Raw genomic sequence first — 27,416 nt, forward strand, 5'->3', positions numbered from 1 at the left:
TAAAAGGGCTTGGAGCTCCTGGACAGATCCATGCTTAGCTCTAGTGCAGAGTTTGATGCCTGGTCCCCTCGACACCAGCACTCCCAGCAACCTGAGATCTCTCCTGGGCAGCACTGGGTGCTGCCAGCCTGTCCCCAGTGACAGAGCCTGCAGAGTGTCACTTCCAGTGTGACTTGTAGAGCTTCTTTTCAGACACAAAGCTGATTTCAGCAGCTGGGGAGGCACCAGTACCCTGGGGACGAGTGACTGCAGGGAGGTGCTGAGAGCCAAACCAGCTTTGGGGTGCAAAGGACATGGTGATGTCGCTGAAGCCATCAGCATCGATGAGAGAGCACTGAGGAGAAACTCTCCTGTGGCAAAGGATGCTCCCAGAGAGTATGACAGCAGCACTTTAACTACCAACACGGGTGAAGCATTTACACCTACACAGGGACGTGCCCAAAAAGTGAGAAACAAACACTAGCAGTGCTCAGCCCACAGCTGTAGTGATGCTATTTTTCCCCTTGGAAACAAGAAATTCCTGGCAAACACTCTGACTACGATGCAGCCCTTTGTCCCCACGCTCCCACCCCTCTCAGGACTGGCATCCCAAAGGGCTGGGTAGGATGTGGAGGTCAGCTGAGTTCCTGGGAATGCAACCTGCTCAGATGTCCCTTTCCAGGCCAGTTCCTTCGCTGAGTGCAGCCAGGCCGCCTGCACTCGTGGACCCTCCGAGGAGCAGCACACCAGAAGGCAGCCAGAGTGAGTCATCATTCATTCAGGGAGTTCAACCAGGAGAAGGAGAAGACATGACGAGCCGGCTCGTCACCCCGCTCACTGCTCACAGGACTTTCCTCCACTTGGCCTTGGGGGCATGGCTCAGAACCAGTCTGTAAAGGAAGGAAAGGTTGAAAAAAATGGAAGAGGAAAAAGGCAAATCGCATTCAAACCCTCAAGATTTCCCACACCAGAGCAGGAAAAGGCAGGGAGCAGGACAACCTGGGGAGGCAGCCAGATTCCAACACCAGGGAAGCCAGAGGGAGGTTTGCCGCGGACATCAGCGGAGGAAAGAGCGTGTCACAGCTGAGCGAAGGGCTGGGTCCTGCTCCGGACCTCAGGAATGTTGTTTTATCGCTCTGGAGGTGAGAGCTGCCTGCTTAGAAGAGCTCCTGAGCCAGCTTGGCTTGTGGAGCTGGGCCTCCAGATTGATGTGGACTGGAGCCAGAAGTCATTGTCAGTGCAGTGCCACTCAAAGTGATTCTTGTTCTGCTGTCGTGAAATCTGCCTCGCTCGGGGCTTGTTCTGGGCTGTGTTTGGTTGGGCTTGGTTTGGGCTTTGTTTGGTTTGGGCTTTGTTTGGCTGTTTCTTGTTTGTTTGTTTGTTTGGGGGGTTTGATTTGGGGTTTTGTTTTTCTTTGGTAGTGTTGTGTTTTGGGTTTTTTTCCCCCCAATAAAATCAGAGAGTGGTAGGGGTCGGAAAGGACCTCTGCAGATCAGAGTCCAACCCTGTTTGGGTTTTGTGGTTTGATTTTATTTGGCTTTGGTGCTTTGGTTAGGGGTTTTTTGTTTGGGTTGGGGGGTGGGTTGGTTGGGGTTTTTTGGGGGGGGGGAGGGTTGTGTGTTGTTGTTTGTTGTTGTAGTTTTTCTTTAAAGAAAAGAACTCTCTCATTGCCTTTCCCTTTCACTCAGCCCAAGGCCAGGAAATAAGTAAATAATAGAGAGACAGAAGCTTCTGCTTGCATCCCAGTCCAGATGCTGCTTTTTGTTTCTCTAGAGGCATCCCTACACTTCCAGTAAAACAGAGGGGCTCTGGCCATGATGTGCTGCAGCTGCTCCTCACTGCAACCATTACTATTTCAAAGATCAGCTGAATATTTAGGAGGCCACCTCAATATGCAGAAATATTTTGCTAGTTGCAGTGTTTTCAGCTCCCTGTGGCGGAGAACGGAGCCTGACTTTGTGATGGTATCACAAACCCTGTTAAAATATATCAGAGTGAGTGATTTGACATCTTCATCATCAAACCCACAATTTAACTTGCAACAGAGAGGCATTTACACCCCCCCCACCCCTCCCCCTGTATCCCTAGATATGCACATGAATTATTCTGCACACTTAAAATTAAGAGCTCCAGACTGCCAGTCTTCTCTGGGCAGGGTTGCACCTCTCTTTGGGAACCTCAGGATGATCTCAGGAGGATTATTTGATGTGAAGACACTGCTCATTAGAGGGGAAGTGTCAGAGTGCTGTCCTCTGACTTTTCACAGGTCTCAATCATCTCCAATCTCAGCCCCGAACGGGAAGCTCCCAAAGCAGTGATGCTAACAGACACGGCCAGGAGCGAACACCGGAGCGGGGCCGCGTGTGAGGAACTGGAGCATGGGGATGGATGATTTTTGTGAGTGCTTGGTGTTAAAATGTGCCACAGGGATTAGTGAGGATTAATGGGATATTCAGGGTAAAGCTACTGGGCTTCATTCCAGCTACTACCTCGTGAAGTGTCATGGCACCAACAAGCAAGACAGCACAGAGTGAGGAGAAAGGTAGCTCCCTAGTACTTCATTTATCTCTAATTAGGGGTCACAGCTCCCTTTTTCAGACCCAGATGCTCTACACTGGAATAGCCCTACTCCTTCTAGTTAAATACTCACGGTCTACTTTAATATGGGAAATGTGGACTAACCTCTGAATCACAGAATTGTTTCGTTGGAAAAGTCCAACCACTGACCTGACACCGCCATGGCCATCAAACCATGCCACACCAAGCCACTCACTGCAAAACACAGGGCCCAGGAAGGGCTTGTAATGGGATGCTGAGGAAGAACATGCCTTTTCCTTGCTAGCTTTATCATATATTTGATGAGAGCAGGAGCGTGGTGAACAATCTGGGAGGAACAGCTGCCTGCTTGACTACCAAAGTGCCTTTTCAGCCACGCTGCAGAGAGGGTCATCTCCTAGGGTTAGGCAGAAGTACTGTTAAGAATTGAGCCCATGGGGCCAGATCTCCAGCAGAAAGAGCAGGCAGCTGGCTGAGTCCTGATCATGGAAGATCTGGCTCTCAGCCTGGGACAGTGCTGAATGCAAAGCCTGCAACCTGCTCCCAAAAGCAGGTACCAGCGTTAAGTCCACGGCGAGACTTTCCGAGCTGCAACGGGCTCCCTGCTCGCTTGGTCTTGGTAGCTGGAGGAGTGGGGGTGGTTCATTAGTCCTCTGGGATGTTGAAAAGTTTGCCTTTTATTTTTGGAAGGACAGCTGGGGTGCCTGGACTAGCCCAGAGTCATTTTGAAATGGGTTGTGCAATCCTGTGCAGGCACGGGACAGCCCTCCTCACTCTCACCCTGGGCTGGCAGGAGGTTTAAAAGAGGATTTCCTGTGGTTTGCTCCTTTTTCACTTAAAGCCACCTTGTCATTTCTCTTCCTGTGTAAGATGAGCTTCCTTAAGCACTTCCACTTGCTATTCCACCCAGCCCCTCTCCACACATTGCACTTTGAGGCAAAGAACTCTGGAGGGCCTTGAAGGTGAGCAGCTTGTCTCATAGGGTTTGGACCCAACATGTTAGGAGACAAAAACCACAAGGTAATGACTTTGACTGGCAAGGTGACCACACTGCCTTGTGAACCAACCCTGCTGGAACCTCCTTTCAAACAAAACAACCTTTGTCTGCCTCACTGCCAAGGCTTTATTTCATAATGTGTTAACTCCTTCATATTCTGCTGTGATGACATCTTCCCCTGTCAGCAAAACAGTGCTGGAGCTCCAGCAGCTTCCCACTGGGTTTGGCTGGGTGAAGCCTCTGCTGCCTGCACCTCGCTGGACGCAGCAGGCTGCCAGGCTGCGGTACCTCCATCGACCGTCTGCCATCACACCCAGGCAGGAGTGGAGCAGGCACAAACCTGACACCAGGGCCATTCCCTGGCTTTTGGGCTTCTGTTTTCACACCTGAAGTGTCTTCAGTAAAGACACTTCAGTCTTCGTGCTCTGAGTCAGGCAGTGACTGAGGGATGCTCTCCTTCAGCGAGGCAGAAGGTGCCAGGAGCAACTCTGCCCACGTTATTAAGTCCATTTCCCCCTTCCCAGGGCAGCCCACACAATTCAGAAGCAGACAGTGAGCTGGGACAAGGATCTTGGATGCAGACTGACAGAAAACAGCTGGTTCTTTGAACCAGGAGGTGGTTCTCAATGGTACAAAGGAGAGAAAGGTCTCCTTGGTGTCAATGGGATTCGGGTGTCCAACCCCTCTGTAGGTCACAGGATCACAGAATCGTAGGGGTTGGAAGGGACTTCTGGAGATCAAGTCCAACCCCCCTGCTAATGCAGGTATGCCATAGAATCAGAAAGGTTGGGAAAGGCCTCCAAGGTCATCCAGTCCAACCATCAACCCAGCACCACCATGGCCACTAAACCCTGTCCTGAAGTGCCACAGCCACACATTTTTTGAACACCCCCCAGGGATGGTGACCACCACCCCCCTGGGCAGCCTGTGCCAAAACCTTACAGTACAGAAAATTTTCCTAATATCCACCCTAAACCTCCCCTGCTGCAGCTTGAGGCCATTCCTCTCCTCCTAGCATTCCAGATCCTTGCAGTCTCACCCTGGCTGCTGCCGGGGAGAAGGTTTGTGCTGAGCGCAGCACTGCCCTTGCCACACTTCTCTCAGATGCTTCAGACTCAACACTCCATTGTGTCTGTCCAGCATGATGAGGTAACTGTTGTCAAGCTTCTACCTGAGCTTTATCTTAGTCTTGGAGATCTCATGGGTAGGGCTTGTTTTCCACATTACCTGGAATAACAAGTTCCAACCCCTTGATTTGGGTCCTTAACAGTGACAAGGAGGAACTGAAGGGTTGACCTCAGATAACATTAATCCCATTAAGCTGATGCTGAGAGAGTGCTGAATACTTACACCTTGATTTATATTTCCCCCGTGGTGCCAAGTGACATCAGAAGATGCTTTCAATAAGCCCCAGGAATTTTCAGCAGGCCAGCTCATGAAGTGAGGAGGAAAGCACACCCTGCATGACTGATGGCTGCATTTGGTTTCCCCATCAGCAAAGCCAAGGCTGGAGTTTCCACACTGACTCTTTGGAGCTGTTGAGGGTTGGGTTTGGTTTCCCCACCAGCAAAGTCCAGGCTGGAGTTTCCACACCAGTTCTTCAGAGGTGCTGAGCAACCCCAGCTCCCACTGGGTACCTGTTCAGCCCTCCTCTAGCTGTGTGCTAGGAAGGGGAATGTCACTGGAATGACACCAGCCCCCTGTGGGCTTGGTGAGGTGAAGGAAGGTATTTTTAAACCTGGACCATTTGAATGATTTGACTCCAACAGGGCCCAACAAACAGCTGCCTCAGCATGGCTGTGAGTGGTGGCATCTGGGCAGGAAGATGAAGCAGGGCTGCTTGGCAAGGAACTCTGAAATCACCTTTGCTGCCAGAGGAAAAAAAATGGACCTGCACCCTCAGAGGCAGCACATGAACTGCCCAGCACCTTCACTGCCTCCTCCTCACCCCACAGGAGAGCAAAAGTGAGAATTTGAGAGAAAATGTGGGGTTTGGAGAGAGCAGCAGTGGAAAGACAAACTTCTTGCCTCTGCAGTTTCTCCAGCCCTGGTCCTGCTCACTGCTGTCCCTCCCCAGCTCAGCCTCTGCTCACTGAGGCACTCTATGAAGTTCAGGGCAGCTCTGCTCAGCCAGGGGCTGCTGCTAGCAGGCAGAAGCTGATGGGGACAGCTCCTGCCAAGGGCTGGGCTGCACAAAGCCTCTGCCAGAGACTTGCTCCTGGGCACACCAAGGGCACTGCTACAGCTTGTGCCACACCTTGGGGGTTGCCAAGGCAGAAATGGCAGCTGTGGGGAGGAGCAGCCAGGACAGGAGACCCTCAAGTGCCCAGCAAGGGATTGCAGCCCATGGATGGCATCTTCAGGAGAGAGCTGAGGGATCACCAAAGTCAAGGCTCTGTCCCATTTGCCTTCCATCCTGATCCCTGTGTGCCTGAATCCAATTCCAGAATCCAGCTCCTCAATCCAGTTCCCATCTGCTGCTGAGTCCAGTCTGGGGCTTGCCCAGTGCCTGCCCCAGCAGCAGTGGTGCCAATGGTGCCCTCATTGCCATCAGGGGTTGGGCTCCACACTGCTTTGTGTCTCTATTCCATGGCATTGTTCTTCTTTCCATCCCAGTTGGGTTAGTTTCTTTCCCACCCCATCAGTCTCTCTCCCTCCTTCCCTTTCTCTTCCCTTTGGGAGGGCAAAGAGGTTGATGGAGAGCCTCTGGCACCCCTCTGCTGGCCAGCCCAGCCCTGACCCTTGACACACAGGCTCAGAAAATGGCAAGAAATTCAAGTTAATTCCCCTATTTCAGCTGGCCTGCTTAATGCTGACAAGCAGAGGCAGGAGTGAAGGCTGCTGGCTGGTCCTGAAGCCCTCGCAGGATCTGGAGGCTGTGTTTGTCTGCCTCAAATGTCAAGAGCTGCACTGCTGGCACTCAGCGCTCGCAGGTAGCGGAAACCAAGGCAGCACAACAGCTTATTTTTAAACAGCTTCAACTCCAGCTCAAGCCTTTTGTTTTCATATTTTCAGGCTGTCTGGCTTCCACCTGGCAGCTGTCACATCGAGCACAACAGTATTGTTTCAAGCTGAGAGGCTGCTTATTTGGCGTGGAGCTTCTAGTCTTCCTTTCTATTGTTATCATCATCATCATCATTGCTATTATCATCATCATCATCATTCTCATTGTTATTATCATTATCATCATCCTCATCATTGTTATTATCATTATCAGGAACCAAAAGAATATTCCCTCAGATGGCTGCTGCCCTTGCCTGCCACAGAAATTCATGGTAGCAGCCAATATGCATGGACAAGCCCCATCAGTCACAGCACCAGAGGTGTCACCCTCTTAACAGTGGCCAGTAATGAATTGCCCAGGTCCAAGGGCAGGAGATGCCTCTCTGCCCTGGATTTCCATTAAATGACAATTAACTTGAGGTGGCTGATGTGTAATGCACTGCCTCTGCCAGGACAACCTGAGGCAGCCCAAATGCATTCCAGAGCAAAACTGCCTGGCTGCCTTATTTTGGTTTGGGATCCACACATCTCCCATGGTTTATGGAGGTGCAGCCGCTTGAACCAGCGTGGTGGAAACTGGTGGAAGGGTGTTAGAGAGCTTCTAACTCTTCCTTTGAGCAAAAGAAAGACAATTCTCTCCTTCATGCTACCTCTCTCTGCCATGGCTCAAACAAAACAGCCCCAAAGAGCACACTGGTGTAGCGTTCCACCCATTCCTGCCCCTCACTGGCATGCCTCTGCCTTCAGCTGCAGGTTGGCATAAACCCCAGGCCTGCCACTCTCCAGGCAGGTGAAGGAAACCCAAGAGCAGAGTCCAACATAAATGAGAGTGTCAAGGCTACATGATGAGAACAGCCTCCCCTGGATCTATCCACTCATCAGCCTTTGTATCTCTCAGAAGGAAGCTTCTGAGATGTCCCTCTCCTTTTCCCCCTGTTTCTTCCTGGCAGAACATGCAGCAACCCCCATCCCCCCCCGCTTTCATCCTTCTTCCAAACCCCAGGTAGGTACCAAAGCTTGCACCTCCAGCCCTTCTCCTGCTCACAAGTCAGGAAAGCCTGGAGGGGCCATGCCACAACATCCCAACACAAGGGCCCATGCCCAGCTCACTAACGACCACCAGTGGGACCGCCACTAATGATCCCTCTCAGTGTCACAGGACTACAAGCACTGCTTTCCCCAGACCTGTGGCTGCACCAAACACCTGAACTGCCTCAAGGCAGCAGGGTGATAACTAACCAAACATCTCCACACAGATGGCTCCTGTGGCTGTGACTCAAATCCACCAGGATGTGGTGGAAAGCAGCGAGAGTTCCCCCAGGATTAAGAATCTCTTCTGATTGCCCTCTGTTTTCTTTCCCAAACGCTGTAACCATGAGCAGGATGAGGGAGGCTTGGAGGAGGAGGAGTGGAGGCAGGATTCAGTATTTCACTGAGTGTGACACAATGGCAGTGTCTGGGTGAGCCTGGCTTGGGATGCAACTGAACCAGAGAAATCATTTTGTCCACTTTGTCACTGTGGAGCTCCTTTTTTGCTACCAAGTGGACTGAAATAAATGGAATGTGCATAAATCAGAGGGTATCTGTGACTCACCAGACAAATCACAGAGCAGACTATTGGAGGCAAAACTTCAGGTGAAGGATTTGCCACTCATATTAATTACGAGGAACCTGTGTCTGAAAAGCAGGACTTAATGCATTGCCCTCACGACTCCTCACTGCTGCCTCTGAATCACTCCCTGCTCAAAAGCAGGGGAGAAGGAGGTGTTAGAAGAGAAATAATCCAATCCAGACTTTCCTGAGTTTTCTCTGCAGGTATTTGAAAAACTGAGGGGGGAAGAAAAAAAACCAATGACTAAACCTCAGCTGAAGCACAAAGTCAAGATGCAAAGTGGAAATTTACAGACAGCATTGGCCACCAGCCAAGCATCAGCCTGAGTGGCCTCAGGCCTGGCCACCAAAACCGAGCCCCAGCTCACTAAGGCAAACTGCAGAGGAGCAAAGGCAGAAGGTTTTGGACCACAGAGTGTTTTGGGTTGGGAAAGACCTTCAAGATCATGCAGCCTGAGTCTCTTGCATCTGGTGCTTGCCCTGTTTTGCAGCTACAGGTGGAACACTCTGGGTTTTGCCAGTTTTAAGAGATGTTGAGGAAGAAGCTTCCAAGGGAGTTTCATTTGGGCTTACACACTGCCTGCTTCACGGGTCTGCTCCAAAAGGCTCCACTCCACGGGGGACAGGTGATCTACTTTCCACTCAGTCAAACCCTGCAGACTTTCCAACAGCACAGAGGTGAACTCACCCAGCTTTCTGCCTAAGAAAGGACACAGTGCAAGGATATCAAGACCTAGATGGTAAATAGCAAGTTGCCTTTTGCTCTCCACATTCCCAGACCCTTCAGGCACTAAACACAGATGGTGCAGGGAGCAGAGACCTTTGGAGCTTCCCAAGCTGAGCTTTGCTCCTGATGTTGACAAACTTCTTAGAGCCATAGAATCATTTGGGTTGGAGAGACCTTTAAGATCATCAGGTCCAACTGTTCACCCAGTGCTGGCAGGTCAGCACTAACCCATGTCCCTCAGCACCACATCTCCAGGCTTTGAAACCCTTCCAGGGATGGAGACTCCACCACTGCCCCGGGCAGCCTGGGCCAGGGTTTGATAACAGAGCAAGCTGGGCTGGTGGGAGGTGTCCCTGCCCATGGCAGGGGGTTGGAATTGGATGAGCTTTAAGGTCCCTTCCAACCCAAACTATTCTATGAATCTATGAATAAATTGTTCCAAATCTGCAACCCCTTGTCCTGCTCTGGGGGCAAACTGGGTGGCCAAAGGTGAGGGAGAACCTTGCTTAGCATCATTGCCTCTAGATCCAGCCCTGCAGGACTGCCTTCTCTGGAGCAAGCAGCTGGCTTGCAGTGAAGACTTGGCTTCCTTACCTGAGCAGGCTGGCAGAGACCAAGTTTCCAGTGGGGAGAAGAGGGAGGAGATTATTATTTGCCACGCTGCTGGGATCACTCCAGAGCAGGATGTGCTCAAATGTGGCACCACACCTTTTATAGAGCCGTGGAAAGCCAGGGGGCCAGGGGCCACCAGCACAGTGTGACCTCTCTGGGGCTTGTTTTGCTTTTAAATGCCCTCCTTCTGTGCATGTTGTCTGCACACTGACATGACAACCAACCAGCCCCAGCAGCCGAGTGCTGACCTCCCTGGCGTGTGGTTTCAAGCTGTCTGCTGGAGAGATGTCTGAAGGCTCACCAGCTGAGATGGAAGGCAGCAGGGCAGAGAGAGCTACAGTGCAGGAATACAGAGAGCACTCTCCCCGTGGTAATTCTGGCAGGTGGCAGAAGGTTGCCAGCAAGTAATAGAAAATTTTAAACCTAATGAAAAGAAGATTAACAGAGGCCACTCCGTGAGGATTTCTCCTCCCAAACAGCTCAGCCCTGATTATGTTTCATGCCCTCGTGGAATCAAAGCACTGCACCCATTGGCAGCAAAGGGAAATTGGATCAGAAGTCTGTTTGTGGATGATTAACTGGCAGTTCCTTGCAGGCCAAATGCAGGAGCTCGAGCCCTGCAGAGCCACAGGCAGGCACTGCTCTGGTGGGGAATGTGAGCAACACTGGGGAAGGCTCAGGGCTTAGTGGAATAAACTGGATAACAAGAGGCCTGGGTGGATAGAGTCATGGAGCTGCAGAATCAATCACAGAGTCATAGAATCAATCATGGAATCATGGAACCCTAGCATCATGGAGCTTTGGAGCCCTAGCATCATGGAGCTTTGGAACCCTAGCATCATGGAATCAGTAAGGATGGAAAAGACCTCTAAGATCTAACCTTCTACCATCACCTTCATGACCACTGCACTGTGTCCCACATCTACTTAGTTTTGAACACCTCCAAGGATGGTAACTCCACCTCCCTGAGCAGCCTGATCCAATCCCTGACCACTCTTGAAGCAATTTCTCCTAATCTCCAACCTAAACCTCCCCTGGTGCCACTTTCCTTTTGCCCTATCACTTGATACTTTTGAGAAGAGACCAACTGAGCACCCCATGAGGACCTCCAGGGATCAGGACTTGGACTCATCCCCCCTGAGGGAGCACTGGTGGTTTGCTCACAGTGGGAATCCCATCCACAGGATTATTCAGTGATTTTTTCCTTTGTGATCTTTACTCCTCTGATGCCAACCATTGCTCTCTAGATCTTCCTCCCACATTTGATGGACTGAACAAGCCTGGGGCTCTTCACATCTCCTGTCAACCCAGAGGTGCTGCAGCCTGCTGCACAGCAACTGAAATATCAGCCCATGTATCTGAGGGACTAAAGGTCTCTTTTCATTCTGGACCAGGGAGATGCAACGTTGAACCATGCAGGAGTAAGCTGAAGGGTGGCATTCTGAAGGTGCAAAGAAGGAATGCTTTAGGCAGCCTGTGAAGTGAACTAGCATGATGGCTTTGGATGGGAAGAAAGGGAACAAAAATCCTTTCAAACCACGTAGGAGCACCAGCAGAGACACTCTTTCAACTGTTAGTGAAAGGGAAAACAAAACATTTCCTACCCATGAAAGAACAAATCATGTATTGGGTCAGATTCCAAAGATGATGCAGTATGATAAGAAATGCCAAAAGTGATAAGCAGAATGCTAACAACTCCTGTGAGGAAACAAGAAGAGGGCTTCACCAGTCTGCTCCTGCCAGGAAGGAGGCATTACCATGATGGGCAGTGAGAAAGTTCTGTTCCCACAGCACTTTTCCATGATATCCTTTAATCCAAGACCTTAAACTCGCTGCTGCTAAATTAGGACCCAGGGAAGCAGACCACAGTCAGGGAAGCTCCCAGGGAATTCACCCAGGAAGGACTTTACCAACCTTGGTGTCACAACAGAGCCATTCCAGCCCCCTGATCCTGTTCTGTGGTCCTATTTTCACACACAGGCAGAAGGAGGAATATTCAGACTGAAGTTATAGCAGCTCCAACACTCTGGTTTTAAGGAGAACCTCCTCCCATGCCAAACACATCAGCCTCTCTCCTCCCATCACGCTGCTGGCAGCCTGACACACAGCTGGAGCAGATGGACTTCATGCTCTCCTTCAAGCAAGTCCCAAGAATCCTTGGAGGGATCTCCCTGCAGCAGCTGACCCCAGGACATCACACTGCTTGCTGAGAAGCAATCAAACACACCAGAAGGCCCTGGGTACCAGCACAGCTCCACATTCCCATGGGAAAGCCACACAACTCCCATGGGAAAGCCACACAACACCTCCAGGTACAGCCACAGAGCCGCAGAAGGCAAAGCCAAGCCCTGGCTGCTCACCCAGCGCTGGGGGGACAGCAGGTGGTGACCAGAGGGGATGAGAACCACCTGGTGCATGAGATTCTGCCTGCTGCTGACACATGCAAACAGCTGATGCACAGGGGCAGGCTCTGCAGCAGCTCCTCAGCACGGGCAGCCCGCATCTCGGCCAAGCGCAAGCAGCCATGGGCCATGCTCCTCTGCAGCTGGCACCTGCTGCCACCACCCACAGAGGCAGAGCATTTGCTGCTGCAGGACAGCGCTGCAGCTCCCAGACCTGTGACAGTTCCTCGCCTCCAGCATGCAGAGGGAAATGCAGCCACGCTTTCCCCGGCGGTCAGCGTTCCTGCCTGGCCCTGCGGGGTGGCGTTGGCGGCACTGACCTTGGAGGTGGCGGCGGTGGCCTTACTCTCCGTCCCGCTCTCCTCGCTGGCTGCTGCAGCTTCTGCCTTCTTGGCACTGGTGTCCGGAGGAGCAGGAGGCCCTACCGTGCCCAGCCCGCCGGCCGGGGCGGAGCTGGGGCTGCTGGGCTGCCGCGGCTGAGCTTTGTACCAGCTAGGGTAAAACAGGGGATCATGGGGCTCTGCCGGGGCCAGCACTGGGCTGTCAGGCTCTGGGGGCCGGTGGGAAGCACTCGCTGTCACAGCCTCATCCTTCAGCAGCACAGATAAAGAGAAGAACAAGCAGAGTGCTCCACGTTACCTTCCTGCCGCAGCCAGGCTGCTCTGCCTGCCCTGCCTGGCACGCCGCAGCGCCGGGGACACCTCGGTGCCCGGGACAGACGGGTCCTGGTCACGGGAGGGTTTGGGTCAGAAGGGACCTTCAGAGGTCATCCAGTCCAACCCCACTGCAGTCAGCAGGGACATCTGCAATTAGGAGCAGGCTGCTCATGCTTGGTCTGCAAGAATTACGGGCAGTGGAGATTAGGAAGAAGCTCTACAGTGAGGGTGGAGAGACACTGGAGCAGGCTGCCCAGGGAGGCTGTGGATGCCTCCTCCCTGGAGGTGTTCAGGGCCAGGTTAGATGAAGCCTTGAGCAACTTGTGCTGGTGGAGGTGTCTGCCAATGGAAGGGGGATTGGAATTAGGTGGTCTTTAAGGTCCCTTCCAACCCAAACCATTCAAAATGACAATGCAAAAGCAGCTATCCTTTGAATAACACAGACACGGGGAAGAAAATGTTACCCCCAAAATAGAGCAGGGGGTAGAATTAGGTGGGAGGGGGATGCTGATGGAGAAGGGAGTGAGCACCAGGATCCTCAGTTCAGAGAAACACCCAATTCAGTCCTAAACCCACCAGAAATTCAGTGTAAGAGCCCCATGAAGCAGCACCAGCCATGGGCAGGAAGTGCAGGTACCTTTGGATGGCTTTGCTGGGGTTTGGGTTCAGAACAAAACATTTCTCCATGACTCTGCCTGAAGTGAGCAGGCAGAAGAAGAGGAATACAAAGGCACTGGAGGGGAACTCCAGCCTCATGACCAATGTCACAAGCCAAGCACAGCTGCTCTGGAGGGAGGGGAGCAGCCAGATGATCTTCACCTCCACCAGCATCAAACTCTTGCAGGTCACCCACACAGTACCTGCTCTGACCACAGCACTTCTGCTTTGTCTTTCTCACACCAGAAGGCAAAAGCTGACCTGAGGTATCCCACACACCACAACACCCCAGGACATGCCTGACCCCACACCTGACAGCTCCTCATGGCACCCTAATGGCATCTTCCAAGCAACCCTTCCCATTTTAGCCTTAGAAGTGAAGGGCTTTGACGTTAGTGGGGGCAGAGCAGCTGCAGCTGGGATGTCTGGCTCTGGCTTGCATAGAGCCCTGCATCAGTTAAGCCACAGAGGCTTAGTGAAGTCACTGCAAATCCTCAGAAGACAAACCTTGGTTACATCAATGAAGCCTGGTTTGAAAGCAGCTTCATACAATTGGTGCAAGCTCCTCTATGGTTTTATGAAGCACAGAACCACTTTGGGTGGAAGGGAGCTCCAAGACCACCAAATCCAACCCTTGACCCAGCACTGCCAGGTCACCACCAACCCATCTCCCTCAGCACCACATCTCCAGGGCTTTGAAACCCCTCCAGGGATAGAGATTCCACCACTGCCCTGGGCAGCCTGGGCCAGGCCTTGATGACCCCTTGGGGGAAGAAATTGTTCCTCATGTCCAACTTAAACCTCCCCTGGTGTAACTTGAGGCCATTTCCTCTTGTCCTATCCCTTGCTCCTTGGGAGAGTAACAAGCAAGATCAAAGCAAGGATACATCTCTAGCATTTATTTCCCCTTGCTTTCTGCAGGGAGCTCACTGCAACCAAAGGGCCAACTCTTTCTGTGCTCTCTTGCTTTCACAGTGGCCTCCTCAGACATCTTCAGAGCAGCACCACTGGCTAAGTTGCATAAGAGGAGGATCTGCTGAGTTAATTGCCAGGCCAGCTAAAGTAGCACATGAAGTATGCATTTCTTTCTATGTAGGTCTTTTGGAATGTGCAGCAATTATGGGCTCATGCTCATCACACTCCTTAAGGAAAAGTGCTGGCCTAAATACATCCCCCCCCTGGATCTGTTTGCTGCACTTTCCTCTCCTGTTTGCTCTGTGGCATCCCTGCATGCACCTAGCTGAGAGCACAGCACCAAACATCATTCAAGAAAACAAACCCAAGCCCCAAACCAACCCCAGGTTAAAAGCATGATCTAAAAATTGGTGGTGGAAAGCACACTAAATCCTGAGGGAATGCCAAAATCTCTGAGGATAAATATTTTATCAACCATTTCATTTAGAAGAGTTAGTCCAGGTTGAGGCACAGCAAGCAGAACATCCCTCCTAATGTGCTTAGCTCCCAAACTGAAGCTCCTTTTTTTCCCTCTTATGCATCCCATCTAGACCTCAATCCACCTAGCAGCAGCATCTTCTGCCTAGTCAGACATCCATGGCCAGTGAGGAGGAGGCAGAGCTGCCTGGATGTGTGCATCTAAGGGCAACAAACCACACTGCTCTCCAGTGCATCACCTCCCTTAGCCATGCTCCTGATGCCCTCAGTCTGCAGAGGGCTCTTTGCTGGCTGCTCCAGGGCACACTCAGCAGAGCTGGCAGGACACTGAGATGCCAGTGCCACTCACCTGACCAGCTGGGGCAGTGGGCAGTGGCACCGGAGCTGGTTCAGCCTGGGGCTCTCCCACCATGCTCTGAGGTTCAGGGTCCTGCTGGGGTGGCTGTGGTACTCTCTCAGCTTCTTCTTCCTCCACTTCGTCCTCCTCCTCATCCCCTGATGGCTCTGTGTGAACTTCATCCAAAGCTTCACTATCCACTGTCTCCTCCTCTTCCTCTTCTCCCTCCTCCCCTGAGAAGACAAGCACAAAAGGGCAGGTTTGAGCCCCTCAGGAAGATCACAGAATCCCAGACTGGTTTGGCTTGGAAAGGATTTTCAAAGCTCCTCCAGTCCAGACCCTGCAGCCAGCAGGGACCTCCCCAGCCAGAGCAGGCTGCTCAGAGCCCCAGGCAACCTGGCCTGGGATGGTTCCAGGGGTGGGACTTCTCCCACCTCCCTGGGCAACCTGAGCCAGGGTCTCAGCACCCTCAGTGTGTAAAACATCCTCCTTCTCTCCGGTCTGATCATGGGGTTGAAGGGTGCTGGGCTCACATTCAAGGTAAGTGCAATGGTGTCACCAGGTTAGGGGATTTTGTGACCCTGACAGATTTTTGCCTTCTTTTCTTCCTTCTGACGGACACAACCTGGTCTGCTTACACGCTGGGATGGAGGGGAGCACCTGCTTCAAGCCTTCCTGCTCAGTATCATCACAGAAACCACAGAGAGCTGCAGTTCAGGAAAGCAGCTGGGGGGAAATGAATCAAATACCTCTATCAAAATCAATTTCTCGGATTATCTTCTCTTCTCTGCTGAGGTTCACTGTGAACTGGTTCATGTTTTCATACCCATCCTCTATTTTCTCCATCTGAAATCCTTTGGAGGCTTCAGTAACCCTGAACCAGAGAGATTGGTTATTGGGTTTGCAGGGCAAAGTCTGGTGTGTAACTCAGTGGAGAGGCCGAGGGTCTGGAGTTTGGATACTCACTTCTGCAGCAGCGTTTTGGAGCTCTGTGGGAACAAAAAGGAAAGAATTTGCTCCTGAAATGGTTGCATTTGTTCAGAGAGCTCATGCCTGGAGAGTCAACTCTTCCACTGGCTGCTTCTAAACACACCTCTAGGGATCTCCTAAGCGACAGCCACCAGAGCGAGCGCTGGGACCAGATCAGGAGGGGTCATTAGTGCACAGCTGGGGAAAGCTTTCCTTGAGCCTTCTAAATGAGCACTTGAAGGAGATGAGAGACACCAACACTTGCCACCAAACTGAAATGGAGCTTGGGGTTTCCTCTCTTTTGGCTGTGCCTGTGCTGCAAAGCAGTTCTCCCACTGCCCTCCTCAGGCCCAGGAGCGCTGCCCTTGACAACCCAGAAGGGCCTGATGCTTCTAGAGCCCTAAAAATCTGTTTGTCCAGGATGAATTTGGAGTTCTTGAGAGGCAATTAGGGGAGAACAAGTGGCTTTGGAGGCTGGGGGGGTGCTGTGGCTTTGGGGTTTTTTGGTTGGGTGTTTGGTTTGGGGGTTTTTGCCTTTTTATTTGTTTGCTTGGGGAGGTTTTGCTCCTTTTGCTTTGGCTTGGTTGGTTTGTTTGGGTGGGGAGTTCTGTTTTGGCCGGGGTTGGCTTTTCCTTGCTTGAGGCTTGTTGGGTTGGGTTGGGTTTTCTTTGTCTGGGTTTTGAAAACACCCTTCCACCCTTTACAGCAGATGAATTGCAAACCTGAAGGACAAACATTGTACACCAATGACTTGAGTGGGCAGGCTGCTGCCTAATGACCTCTCTGAGGTTGTAGTAGGAAAGCAGAAGGGAAAAAACACATTAAAATAGTAAACAACAATCTTTAAATAATAATGTGCTTTTAAAGTGGCTTAGAACATCAATGTTTATCTCTTGGGAAGCCAAGGACTGTCAGTAGCACAGAATCACAGGATGTTAGGGGTTGGAAGGGACCTCTGGAGATCATCCACTACAAGCCCTCTACCACGGGAGGTTCAGCTAGGGCAGGTCACACAGGAACACATCCAGGTGGGTTTTGAACATCTGCAGAGATGGAGCCTCCACCACATCTCTGAGCAGCCTTTTCTAGTGCTCCACCACTCCTAAATGGAAGAAGTTCCTCCTCATGTTTGGTTGGAACTTCTTAAGTTCAGGTTTACCCCCTGTGATGTCGCTGGGACACAGGCTAACAAACCTCATCGTTCACAGAAGTCCAAGGGCTGGGTGGTGGAACAAGGGGAGGGGGCCTGGGGTTATGCCAGGGGAGGTTAGGTTGGATATTAGGGATGCTTTTTCTCCTGAAAGAGTGGTCAGGGGTTGGCACAGGCTGCCCAGGGAGGTGGTGGAGTCATCATCCCTGAAGAGGTTCAAAAACCCTGGCACCTGGGGAGGTGGCTTAGTGGCCATGGTGGTGTTGGGTTGCTGGTTGGGCTGGGTGAGCTCAGAGGGCTCCTCCAGCCCACGCAGCGCTACGACAAACCAACCATTCCATTTCCCTCTGCTTTTGCAGACTCCATACCTGCAAGAACACAGCCATCTCTGGCTCCTCCATGAACTGGATTCCTGACTCCACCAGCTTGGACACAGCTTCCAGGTGATCCCCGTACTTCTTCATCAGGGAGCGGACGTGCTCCAGTTTCTGCTCCTGGGTTCTGGTGATGATTTGTGTCATCTCATTCTTCCTCTCTTCCAGCACAGAGTACAGATAATCAAATTTTTCACACAGCTGCTCTTTCTGTCGTCTGCAGCACTCCTGTGAATCATTTGGTTTATGTTAAAGATGTTATGTTCTTAAAAGAGTTTCTATTTTTGCAGTCACTTGGAAGCCTTCTCATCAAAGGAATCCCTCTTGCTGAACAGCACAAAGGATCCTGACTGACCCCAGAGGCTTTGCTCCTTTTCAAAGTCCAAGCTGTTGGAACAAAAGTTTTCAAACTCTTCTCAAGCTCTGGACTTTTGAGTCACCGCAAACCCCCCTCCCAACAGGTCATTGTGTAACTTGGCAGCCTGCTCAGACCCTCTGCAAAAGGCACTTGGGATGTCATTTGTGGTACATCAAGGTCTGCAGAAGCAGAAATCCCACCATGGGATGGTTTGGGATGGAAGGGACCTTCCAGACCATCTTAGCAGCTGGGTTCATTTGCACGAGCAGAGTGGGTTTTGAAGGAGCAACCATCTCAGCCCAGCTCTGGAGAAGGTTCTTTTGCTGCCAGAGCACCTGGAATTATCTTGGCTGGGCTTGATTTTCACACATGCCCTCCCAGCCTCTCTTCTGACAGTAGATGCCCTTCACATCCCATTGCCTGTGCACTGGAGGAGGCAGAGGTGCCCCAAAGGAAAGAGTGTTTGAGGAAAGCAGGCAGGCAGGAGGAGGAATCAGGCTCTAACCTTGCCCTCAGGCACTGGCTGTCTCATAATTTTGGGGGACACTTTTATTGTCCTTCCAGCCAGCATCAGATATTTCCCTGAGTGAGGAGCAGGGGTTTGCTGCCTGCTCCACCAAGGTCTCTCTAACAAGAACAAACTGCACTTGCAAGGGAGGGTTTATGGGGAGCAGATCAGGGACAGATGAGCTACAGTGTCTGAGGGTTAGCAAACAGAAGTCCTTGAGTCAAGCTAAATCCAGTACTTGAGTCCCTGAGTCATCTGTGTGCCCCAGGGCAGAACCTTGTTGTGGTTCTAAGCCTTGTTTCCACGTGTGGATGTTTCTCAGCTCCAGCTGTGGCTTTTCACCCCCAAGGCCAAGCTGCTCTCCATTCAGACAGAGCTCTGCTGGGCTAGGAGATGCCACTGGCTTGAAAGGCAACACGGAAGAGCCAAGGCAAGCTCCAAGCTCAAATCTTCTGCAATCTCTGACTTTAGAGGTGCAAAGCCTGTTAAAACATCTGAGGGCTGCACTCTCTTTGTGCTCTGAGTTGCAAGGTTGGAGGCTTTTCAGAGTGGAGGACTCAGGCAGGTGGCTTCAGGAGCCGGTGTGTTTATGAAGGTATTTTTAGTGCAGTGTTTTCTGCACACTCTAGGCAAGGTGTTTGAAGTTCTGTTTCAGCCAGCTCAGTTTAAATGAGTAAAAGCTTTTGCTGTTGTATCATTCAGATTTCTGCAGCTGACCTACTTGAAAGGCTTGTGGCTGTCTGCAGAGTCCTGATAGCAGCCAGTTGCCTCCCGGAGAAGCGAAGGCTTCCTGACTACAAAGTCCTGTTGCTGCTAGCAGGCTCCTGGCTTTGTGTTCTGTGCACCAAACTTGGGCATTCTCTGCTCTCCCTTGCTCTGAGGAAAGTGGAGCCTGGGGCACTTGTGTACACAGCTTGTGGAATCCATTTTCCTCCCCACTTAGAATCTGTGCATCTTGGAGTCACTTCTTTTGCCCTGCTGCTTCTCTTTCGTGCTCCAGCTCCGAAGGGTCAATATCATTCTAATTGGGTTGAGAGGGATGTGACTCCTTCACTGGATGCTTCATCAGCCTCTGGCCACAAAATCAATTAACATGAGCTCCCCTCAGCCTGTTGCTCTGTGAGGCTCAGATTGGTCAGAGCTGACATTTGTATTGGCTTTGCTGGTGCAAACCCCTTGCAGGAAATGAAAACCACTTCTGCTGTCGTATGGCACTGAACAAACTCCAGCTCTGACAGAGTGAGGCTTTCACCAGAAAACCCAACAGGGACCTGCACTCTTCCCTCCCACAAGCAACAAAACAAGCCCCCTTGCAGGACAACATGAGTGTGCTGGAAGTGTAAGCACATGAGAATCACAGAATCCTTACAAGTAGAACCTTAGAATCATTAGAAGCATATTAACATAAAACATGTTCAAAACCTGCCTCTGCAGAGGGCAAAGCAACCAAGCACAGCTCACCAACATACACAGACTGTGGCTACCCAGGGGCTCTGATCTCAGGACCAGTCAGGCTCTAGTCCAGCATTGGTCTTTCAAAGCTCTAGAAGCTGACCTTAGATGAGCTGGAATTGATGGAATGTTGTTGGATCTGCTTGTCACTTGATGCCCTATGCTGAGCAAGACCTGGACTATACTTTTTCTATGTCCTTAACCACATGGCCAGCATCAGAGGCAGAGTGCTGAGTAGGATGTGTCCTTTGGCTGAAGAAGCAGAGCTGCTAGGGTACAAAGCCACAGGCATTGCTGTGGGGATGCAGCTGGGTAAAGCTGGGGCCTGGCAAAACCACTCCCAGCAGTCTAAAAGACGTGACTTGCCAGTGGCTTGACTGCAGCTGAGGAGCTGGCACCTACCTCAAGTGTCTTGCAGGTCTCCTCCAGCTGTGTGACAATGCCTTGCACTCTGTCGTTGCTCCCCACCAGCACTGCGATGCCATCGCTCAGCTCGGACTAGGCAGGAAGGGAGAGCAAGCAGGGGGCTGTCAGACACCATCCCACTGCAGGGTGGCACATCTGACAGTGGGGAGCAGGAGGTGAATGAGCCACAGCAGGGCAGCAGTGCTTCTTCCCACCAGAACCCAGGAAAATCAGAGCTTCACCTGCCCACAAGTTACCTGCTGGTGCTTTGCATTTGTTCCAGCAGTGCTTAGAGGGCTCCTGTCGGGACAGGACAAGGGGGATGGGGTGAATCAGAGAGGGAGATTCAGGCTGGATGGAAGGGAGAAAGATTTGACACTGAGGGTGGTGACACCCTGGCCCAGGATGTCCAGAGGGGTGGGAGATGCCCTGTGGCTGGAACTGTTCCAGGTCAGGTTGCTTGGGCCTCTGAGCACGCTGCTGTAGTTCACAGAGTCCCAGGAAAACACTGCTTGCAAATCTCCATGCAGAGGGAGTGCTCAGGGGCATGGATTCAGTCCAGGAAAGTTCTCCCTCCTCTGCTGATTGAAGAGGCTGCTGGTAGCTGCTTCCCTTAAGCCACTTCTCATTTGTAGTTTCCACACAGCAGCATCCCTGTGACAAAGTCGGAGGCTGGGCTTGCAAGCGTGGCCTGTCTGATCACTTGCCCCACTGGGGCCCTCCAGAAGAATGAGCAGTTTATCTCAGGAGGACGACCCACTGAATCAGGCTTTAAATTAATACTTATTAAAAATAAACAAGTCTTTTCCTGGTGACAGCAAGGGCAGAGGGTGTGAGGTACAGCCTGTGCTGCCAGCCATCAAATATTCCTGCTGCAGGACGGTTTGCACTTCACTGTTCTGGGGAATGGGATGCTTAAAAGTGAAAGTGCCTGGCAGGGAGCTGATTTGCAATGCTCTGCTGGAAACCCACTTGGATTTTATCTGTTCTAAAAGATCAGGAACCTCAAAAGGCTGACCACAGAATCACAGACTGCATGGGCTTGGAAGGGACCCTCAAAGGGCATCTTGTCCAACACCTCTGCAGGCAGCAGGGACACCTCCAACTACAGCAGGATGCTCAGGGACACTTCCAGTCTGATATTGAAATGTCTCCAGGGAGCCTCAACCACATCCCTGAGCAAGCTGTTCCAGTGTCTCCCCAGCCTCACTGTGCAGAGCTCCCTTCTGATGTCCAACCTAAACTTCCTCTGCTCCAGTTTCAAACCACTGCTCCTCATCCTATCCCCACAGCCCCTTCTGAACAGTCCCTCCCCAGCCTGCCTGTAGGTCCCCTTCAGACACTGCTCTGCAGCTCTGAGGTCTCATCATGTGCTGATCCACAGCTCCACATCAAACTGCTGCCTGAAGTGTTTCCTCACTATACTAACCCAGCTGGCACGCTGCAACACCTCTGATCTCTCATCAGTGTATTTCCCTGGGTTTCTAAACAGTCCCTGTGGATGTCTGTGAGCCTTGCCCTCACACACAGGAATGGCAAAGGCACTCCCAGGCCCCTTTGAAGCTCAGGGGAACACTCCCCATGGATGGTTCTGAGATATCCATGAGATACAAAATCATTTGCATCCATGAGGTATCAAAAGAAATCCTAGCCATGAGAGATACAGAAAAACCTACCTTCTGCTGCTGGTAAACATTTGTGAGAGGAGCAACCTGGCAGTCCTTGTGGGCACCAAAGACCTTGCACAAGGAGCAGGTGGGCATCTCACAGTTCAGGCAGTAGATGTTGATCCTCTCATCTTCGTGCTCTTCACACATCAGCTGGTCACACTTCCTTTCAGGTCTGCAAAAGCAAGCAGGGGGGAAACAAGCCTGGTGCTTGTGAGCTTCTGAAGAGAGGAGAGGGCAAACAGGGCAGGGATGTGGCTCCCCCTCACTCTCCTAAATTCATGTGAAAGGCAGCTGGGGGCTGGCATCATTCTGGCACCAGCCACGGCAGGACTCGAGGGGCTCCTGCCTGGAAGTCGTGGCTGCTGCCACTGTGAAGGCTTGTCCTGGGGAGGCACAAGGAGGCACAGGGCAGATCTCACCCTCCTGTGTTGTTCTACCAGAGCCCAGCCCTCAGTTTGGAAGAGACTGGCTTGAAGGGAAGAAGTGGAGAAGACTTGATTTGCATTGAGACATCAGGCACCCCACCAGCAGCTGGGGAAGGCTCTGCAGAACAGGGCTGGGGAGGAGCAGCTGAGGGAGCTGGGGGTGTTCAGTGTGCAGAAGAGGAGGCTGAGGGGAGACCTCATTGCTCTCTACAGCTCCCTGAGGGGAGGCTGCAGGGTGGTAGGGTTGGTCTCTTCTTCCTAGTCTCAGAGGAGAGAGGAAATGGCCTGAAACTGTGCCAGGGCAGGCTTAGGTTGGAGATGAGGAAACATTTGTTTGCTGCAGGGGTTGGCACAGGCGGCCCAGGGAGGTGGTGGAGTTCCCATCCCTGGAGCTGTCCGAGAAACCTGTGGCCATGGCACCTGGAGACAGGGTTTGGTGGCCATGGTGGTCTTAGGCTGACAGCTGGACTTGATCTTAAAGGGCTTTTCTCACCCAAACAATTTCATGGTGCTATGATCCCACCTCAGCATCTCTTTCCACTGCTGCTGGTGGACTTGGCAGTGCTAGCTGTAGGGCTGGACCAGACGATCTTAAATGCCTTTTCCAGCCTAAATGGTTCCATGATTCCATAGCCTCATGGTTTCAGTGGGACAGCAGGGGGTAAAGCCACGGCAGGGCTTGCTCACACTCTCCTGGGAGCCTGAGGAACGTTAGGTGGAGGGAGATAAGCAGCTGAGGCCCACAGAGTGTCACATAGCTTAGATAATGCTGCTAGGCACTGCCCTGCACCCAGCTGACAGCCTCCATTCCTAAGGACACACATGAAGGTTAACCAAGCACTTAACAGCCTGAACAAAGGAGCTTTGGGGCAACAAATCAGAGCAGCTCTCTGTTGAGATTTGCAGTTTGGTTCCCCCTGCCCTGCTCTCCCCTTTTATTCATCCCATGCTTGAACTTTGTGGAACCGAAGGAACAAACCCCCTGCTAAATCAGTTTTGGTTGCTTTTGTTGCCATTGCCCACCAAGTGCCTGGGACAAGGAGCTGCCCTCCTGTGCTTTTTGAGCTAAAGACAACTGTAAGCTGACAACAAACAAACAAACCCAACCCAAGAAATACACAAAGCCAGGTGTGCCCAGCTGGCTTGGTCAAAAGCAAAGCCCACCACCGATTTGCTTTGCTGATTCATTTCCTCCTAGGTTTTCCTGCCTAAAATAAAGTGTGGGTATCAGTGACACCCCAGGGTGGCTGACCTTCCCTTGGCACCCAGCTCAAAGGGCAGCAGAAAGGACAATTTTAAGCCAACTTCGTGCTCTCCGAGGCTTTGGAGCTCCAAGCGATGCCGGGAGGGTTTCAAATAGCCAGGAACAGCCAAAGCCACCCCTGGGACGTTCTCTTTGCTGCCCTCCTCGGCTGGAGGAGGGGAGAAGTGCCCTGAGCCATGCCAGGGCGCTGCTGGTGGTGTCCACCTGCTCTAGTGACACCTCCTCTCTGTCCTTGCAAAGCTCAGCTCCTGGTTGGGGTGGGATGGGGACACTGCCAGGGGCACAGCCAGGGTGATGCCTTCCTGCTGGGGTACAAAACACTTCACCATACAGAACACCACGCTCCATGCTGGTGGCAGCAGGCAGCGTCGCTGGGTGAGGGCTGCTTGCTCAGTGCCCTGGCACTAGGCTTAGCATCCCTTCTTCCAAGTTCCCCACGGTGCTGCTGAGCATCCCACCCACCCCAGGGAAAGAGAGATGGGGATGCAACATTCTGCCATGCCTGGATCCATTCCACATCCAGTGCAGGCAGGTAACATCCAGGACTAATCTTCCTTGTGAGGATCAAGTCACAGAATGGCTCAGGTTGGAAGGGACCTTAAAGATCTACTCCAACCTTCCTGCCACAAGCAGGGACACCTCCCTCTAGGCTTGGTGGCTTAAGGCCTCATCCAGCTCATTGCTCTGCCCTGAGGTCTTGATTCTTGTGCACCCCCACACAGCACTCCCAAGCCAGGTCTGCTCTTGTGGCAGAGCTCCTCTGGAGGGCTACACCTTCAAAGGGAGTCCAACAGGGAGATACCAGGATGCTGAAGGGACTGGAGCACTGCCCTATGAGGGGAGGCTGAGAGCCCTGGGGCTGCTTAGTCTGGAGAGGAGAAGACTGAGAGGGGATCTAATAAATGTCTATCAATATCTGAGGGCTGGGGGTCAAGAGGGAGGGGACAGGGACAGGCTCTGCTCAGTTGCACCCTGGGATAAGACAAAGGGCAAGGGATATAAGCTACAGCACAGGAGGCTCCACCTCAACATAAGGAGGAACTTCCCCACTGTGAGGGTCCCAGAGCCCTGGAGCAGGCTGCCCAGAGGGGCTGTGGAGTCTCCTTCCCTGGAGCCTTCCCAGCCCTGTCTGGATGTGTTCTGTGTGACCTGTGCTGCACTCTATGCTCCTGCTCTGGCAGGGGGTTGGACTGGAAGATCTCTGGGGGTCCTTTCCCTAACAGGATCCTGTGGTCCTGTGACAGGTTACCTTGTGGACTCCTGCTTGTAGATGTCGATGATGTTCTCCACCAGCAGGTTCCTCTGCAGCCCGTAGACGCCGTGCCGGTCCAGGACCACTTCGTGCCTGCAGGAGGGACAGCGAAAGCGGCCTCCCGATGCCATGGTGGTGCCACCCCTGGTTGGCAGGTAGGGGTTGGAGGCCTGCTCTTGCCAAAGAGCACAAGGAGAGGTGAGCAAGGCCATGCAGAACCCGTGAAAACCTCTTTCAAAAGCAGCAAGGCAAAGCCACCCTTGCAGGAAGCTGCCCAAGGGGGACAGGGTGGCTCTGACAAAGCATCCCCAGAGAGGCACCTGGCAGCTGCAGGGTGAGGGGCTGGGACCTCAGCTCACACACGTGGCCATGTCCCCACAGCTAACAGGTGACATTTTAAGCAACTGTGAGCTCAGCCTTGGCCCCTGGGGACACTCAGCTCCTGCTTTAGATCACTCCTCCTCTGCTGTCTTACTGACAAAAGCAATCCCAGGATCCCAGCATGGTGGGGGTGGGAAGGGACCTCTGGAGATCCAGTCCCAGCCCTCTGTTGAAGCAGAGGCACCCACAGCAGCTTGCCCAGGAGCACAGTGGCCAGGTGAGGTTGGAAGATCTCCAGAGAAGGAGACTCCACAACCTCTCTGGGCAGCCTGCTCCAGGGCTCCAGCAGCCTCACACCAAAGAATTTTCTCCTCCTGTTCAGATGGAACCTCCTGGGTTCCAGTTTGTGCCCATTGCCTCTTGTCCTGTCCCTGGGCACCACTGAGCAGAGTCTGGCCCCAGCCTCTTGCCTCCCACCCTTTATCTCTTGCTGAGCATTGCTCAGCTCCCCTCTGGGGCTGCTTTTCTCCAGGCTCAACAGCCTCAGGGCTCTCAGCCTTTGCTCCTCACAGAGCTGCTCCCTGCCCCTCAGCATCTTTGTAGCCCTCAGCTGGACTCTCTCCAGCAGTTCCCTTTCTCTCTTGATCTGGGGAGCCCAGAGCTGGACCCAGATGTGGCCTCAGTAGGGCAGAGGGTGAAAAGGACCTTCCTTGACCTGCTGGCCACTCATCTTAACACACCCCAGGGCACCATTGGCCTTCTTGGCCACAAGGGCACATTGCTGCCTCGTGCTGAACTTGTCCAGCAGCACTCCCGGGTCCCTCTCCTCCTGGAGCTGCCCCTGAGGTCAGCCCCTCAGCTGTACTGGCAGAGGGAGTTGTTCCTGCCCCGCAGCAGGACCCTCCTCTGGCCCTGGCTGAACGATCCCCCCACAGCGCTCCAGAGCTGCTCTGCCTCCCCTGCAGGCGGCAGAAGCCCCTGCGGGGTGGAGCCTACCTGGAAGATGTCGCTGGCACACTTGCGGCAGAGGTTGTGCTGGCAGGGCAGGATGACCACAGGCTTGGTGAACATCTCCAGGCAGATGGGGCAAATCAGCTGCTTCTCCAGGTTGTCCATGGTCTGCTGCTCTTTGGAGAGGGACTTGTAGCTCAGGGAGGTGCTCATCCCTAGCTTGTCCTGGGGCATAGGCTCGGCAGCACGGCCTCCTGGAGGGGCTTCCAGGTCAGGTCCCCTTGCAGCGAGCCCAAGGCTGTGGCGCTGTCTGGGAGGCTCTGGCCAGGGGACATAGTTTAAGGCAGAGCCCGAGGGGAGCCGGGGCTGTTTTTAGCAGCCTGGCGTCAGGAGCTGCCATCCTGCCATGCCCATATAAGTGTGTGAGAGGAGGACAGGCTGGGACAGGTGATGGCCGCTGGGGGGACAGGGGGGGTGGCCAGCGGGGCCCTGGCTCTCCTCACTCACACATGGTGGCCTTTGGCCCTGGGAGGAGGAAGAGGCCGAGCGATACGCAAGCGCAGGCTGCTGCCTCCTTATCTCAGCAGGGTGGTGGAGAGCCCAGGGCTGCCCCAGCCTGCCTGGCCACAAGCTGCAGCCCAGGGAATGCTCTCCTTGGAGCAGGCAGCCACGAGATGCAGGATCTCATTCTGTCCCTGCGCGTCTAGAGGCTCCAGGGGCTCGCTCCCCGAGGTGTGACACACGCTGCTGGAGAAGAGAGCAGGAGTGATGCCTGTGCTGGATGGAGCTCAGGCTCTCTGTGGGGTGAACCTATCCACCACCTGCAAAATCACTTCAAAATTACCTCCTGTAACTGTGCTGCAAGTTTCTTCTGATATGGTCTGGGTTTAGGAGGCTTCACTTCAATTAAGGGGAAGCTTCTTCATTTCAAGGGTGCTGGAGCAGGCTGCCCAGAGAAGTTGTGGAGCTTCCTTCTCTGGAGACTTTCAAACCCCACCTGGGTGCTGTATTGTACAACCTCATCCAAGCACCCCTGCTTTAGCAGGGGGGTTGGACTCAGTGGTCTCCAGAGGTCTCTTCCAACCCCCAGCACTGACTCAGTGATTCCGTTCTATGACTCTGTGACTATTCAAGCCTTTGACTTCACAGCAGCTTAAACACACACCAAGCACACCAGGATCTGAATCTCCTGATGAGGAAGAGTCAGGAGAAATGCAGGAGGCAGAGCTTTCACTTGTGCTGCTAGAGAGTTGGTGCTACCTGTAGGTGCTCTGTCCTCCTGGCTGAGCTCAGACCTATCTCCTGGGGGCACTGCAGTGTTCCTAGCTGTTTATTAGCCACCAGGAGCCCTCCCAGCTTGGCATTTGGCCCCAGAGTTATTTTTACAA

General features: G+C 52.8%; 1 protein-coding gene across 2 annotated transcripts; it reads right to left on the minus strand.

Moving 5' to 3' along the window:
* TRIM55 (tripartite motif containing 55) lies at positions 1-26,351 on the minus strand. 2 transcript variants are annotated; one of them, XM_009904095.2, is made up of 10 exons: positions 26,074-26,351; positions 24,754-24,926; positions 21,822-21,987; positions 20,143-20,238; positions 17,417-17,650; positions 15,896-15,918; positions 15,679-15,803; positions 14,942-15,162; positions 12,208-12,477; positions 1-869 (listed from the first exon to the last, which is right to left on the minus strand). In XM_009904095.2, the coding sequence occupies exons 1-10, from the start codon at positions 26,260-26,262 to the stop codon at positions 750-752; spliced, it is 1,617 nt and encodes a 538-aa protein (XP_009902397.1). In that variant the 5' UTR covers positions 26,263-26,351; the 3' UTR covers positions 1-749. The 2 variants fall into 2 exon arrangements, with proteins under 2 accessions (XP_009902397.1, XP_054035028.1); XM_054179053.1 differs by lacking the exon at positions 12,208-12,477.
* Positions 26,352-27,416: the final 1,065 nt, after the last annotated feature.

This window comes from Dryobates pubescens, chromosome 3 (genome assembly GCF_014839835.1).
Source record: "Dryobates pubescens isolate bDryPub1 chromosome 3, bDryPub1.pri, whole genome shotgun sequence".
Lineage (NCBI taxonomy): Eukaryota > Metazoa > Chordata > Aves > Piciformes > Picidae > Dryobates > Dryobates pubescens.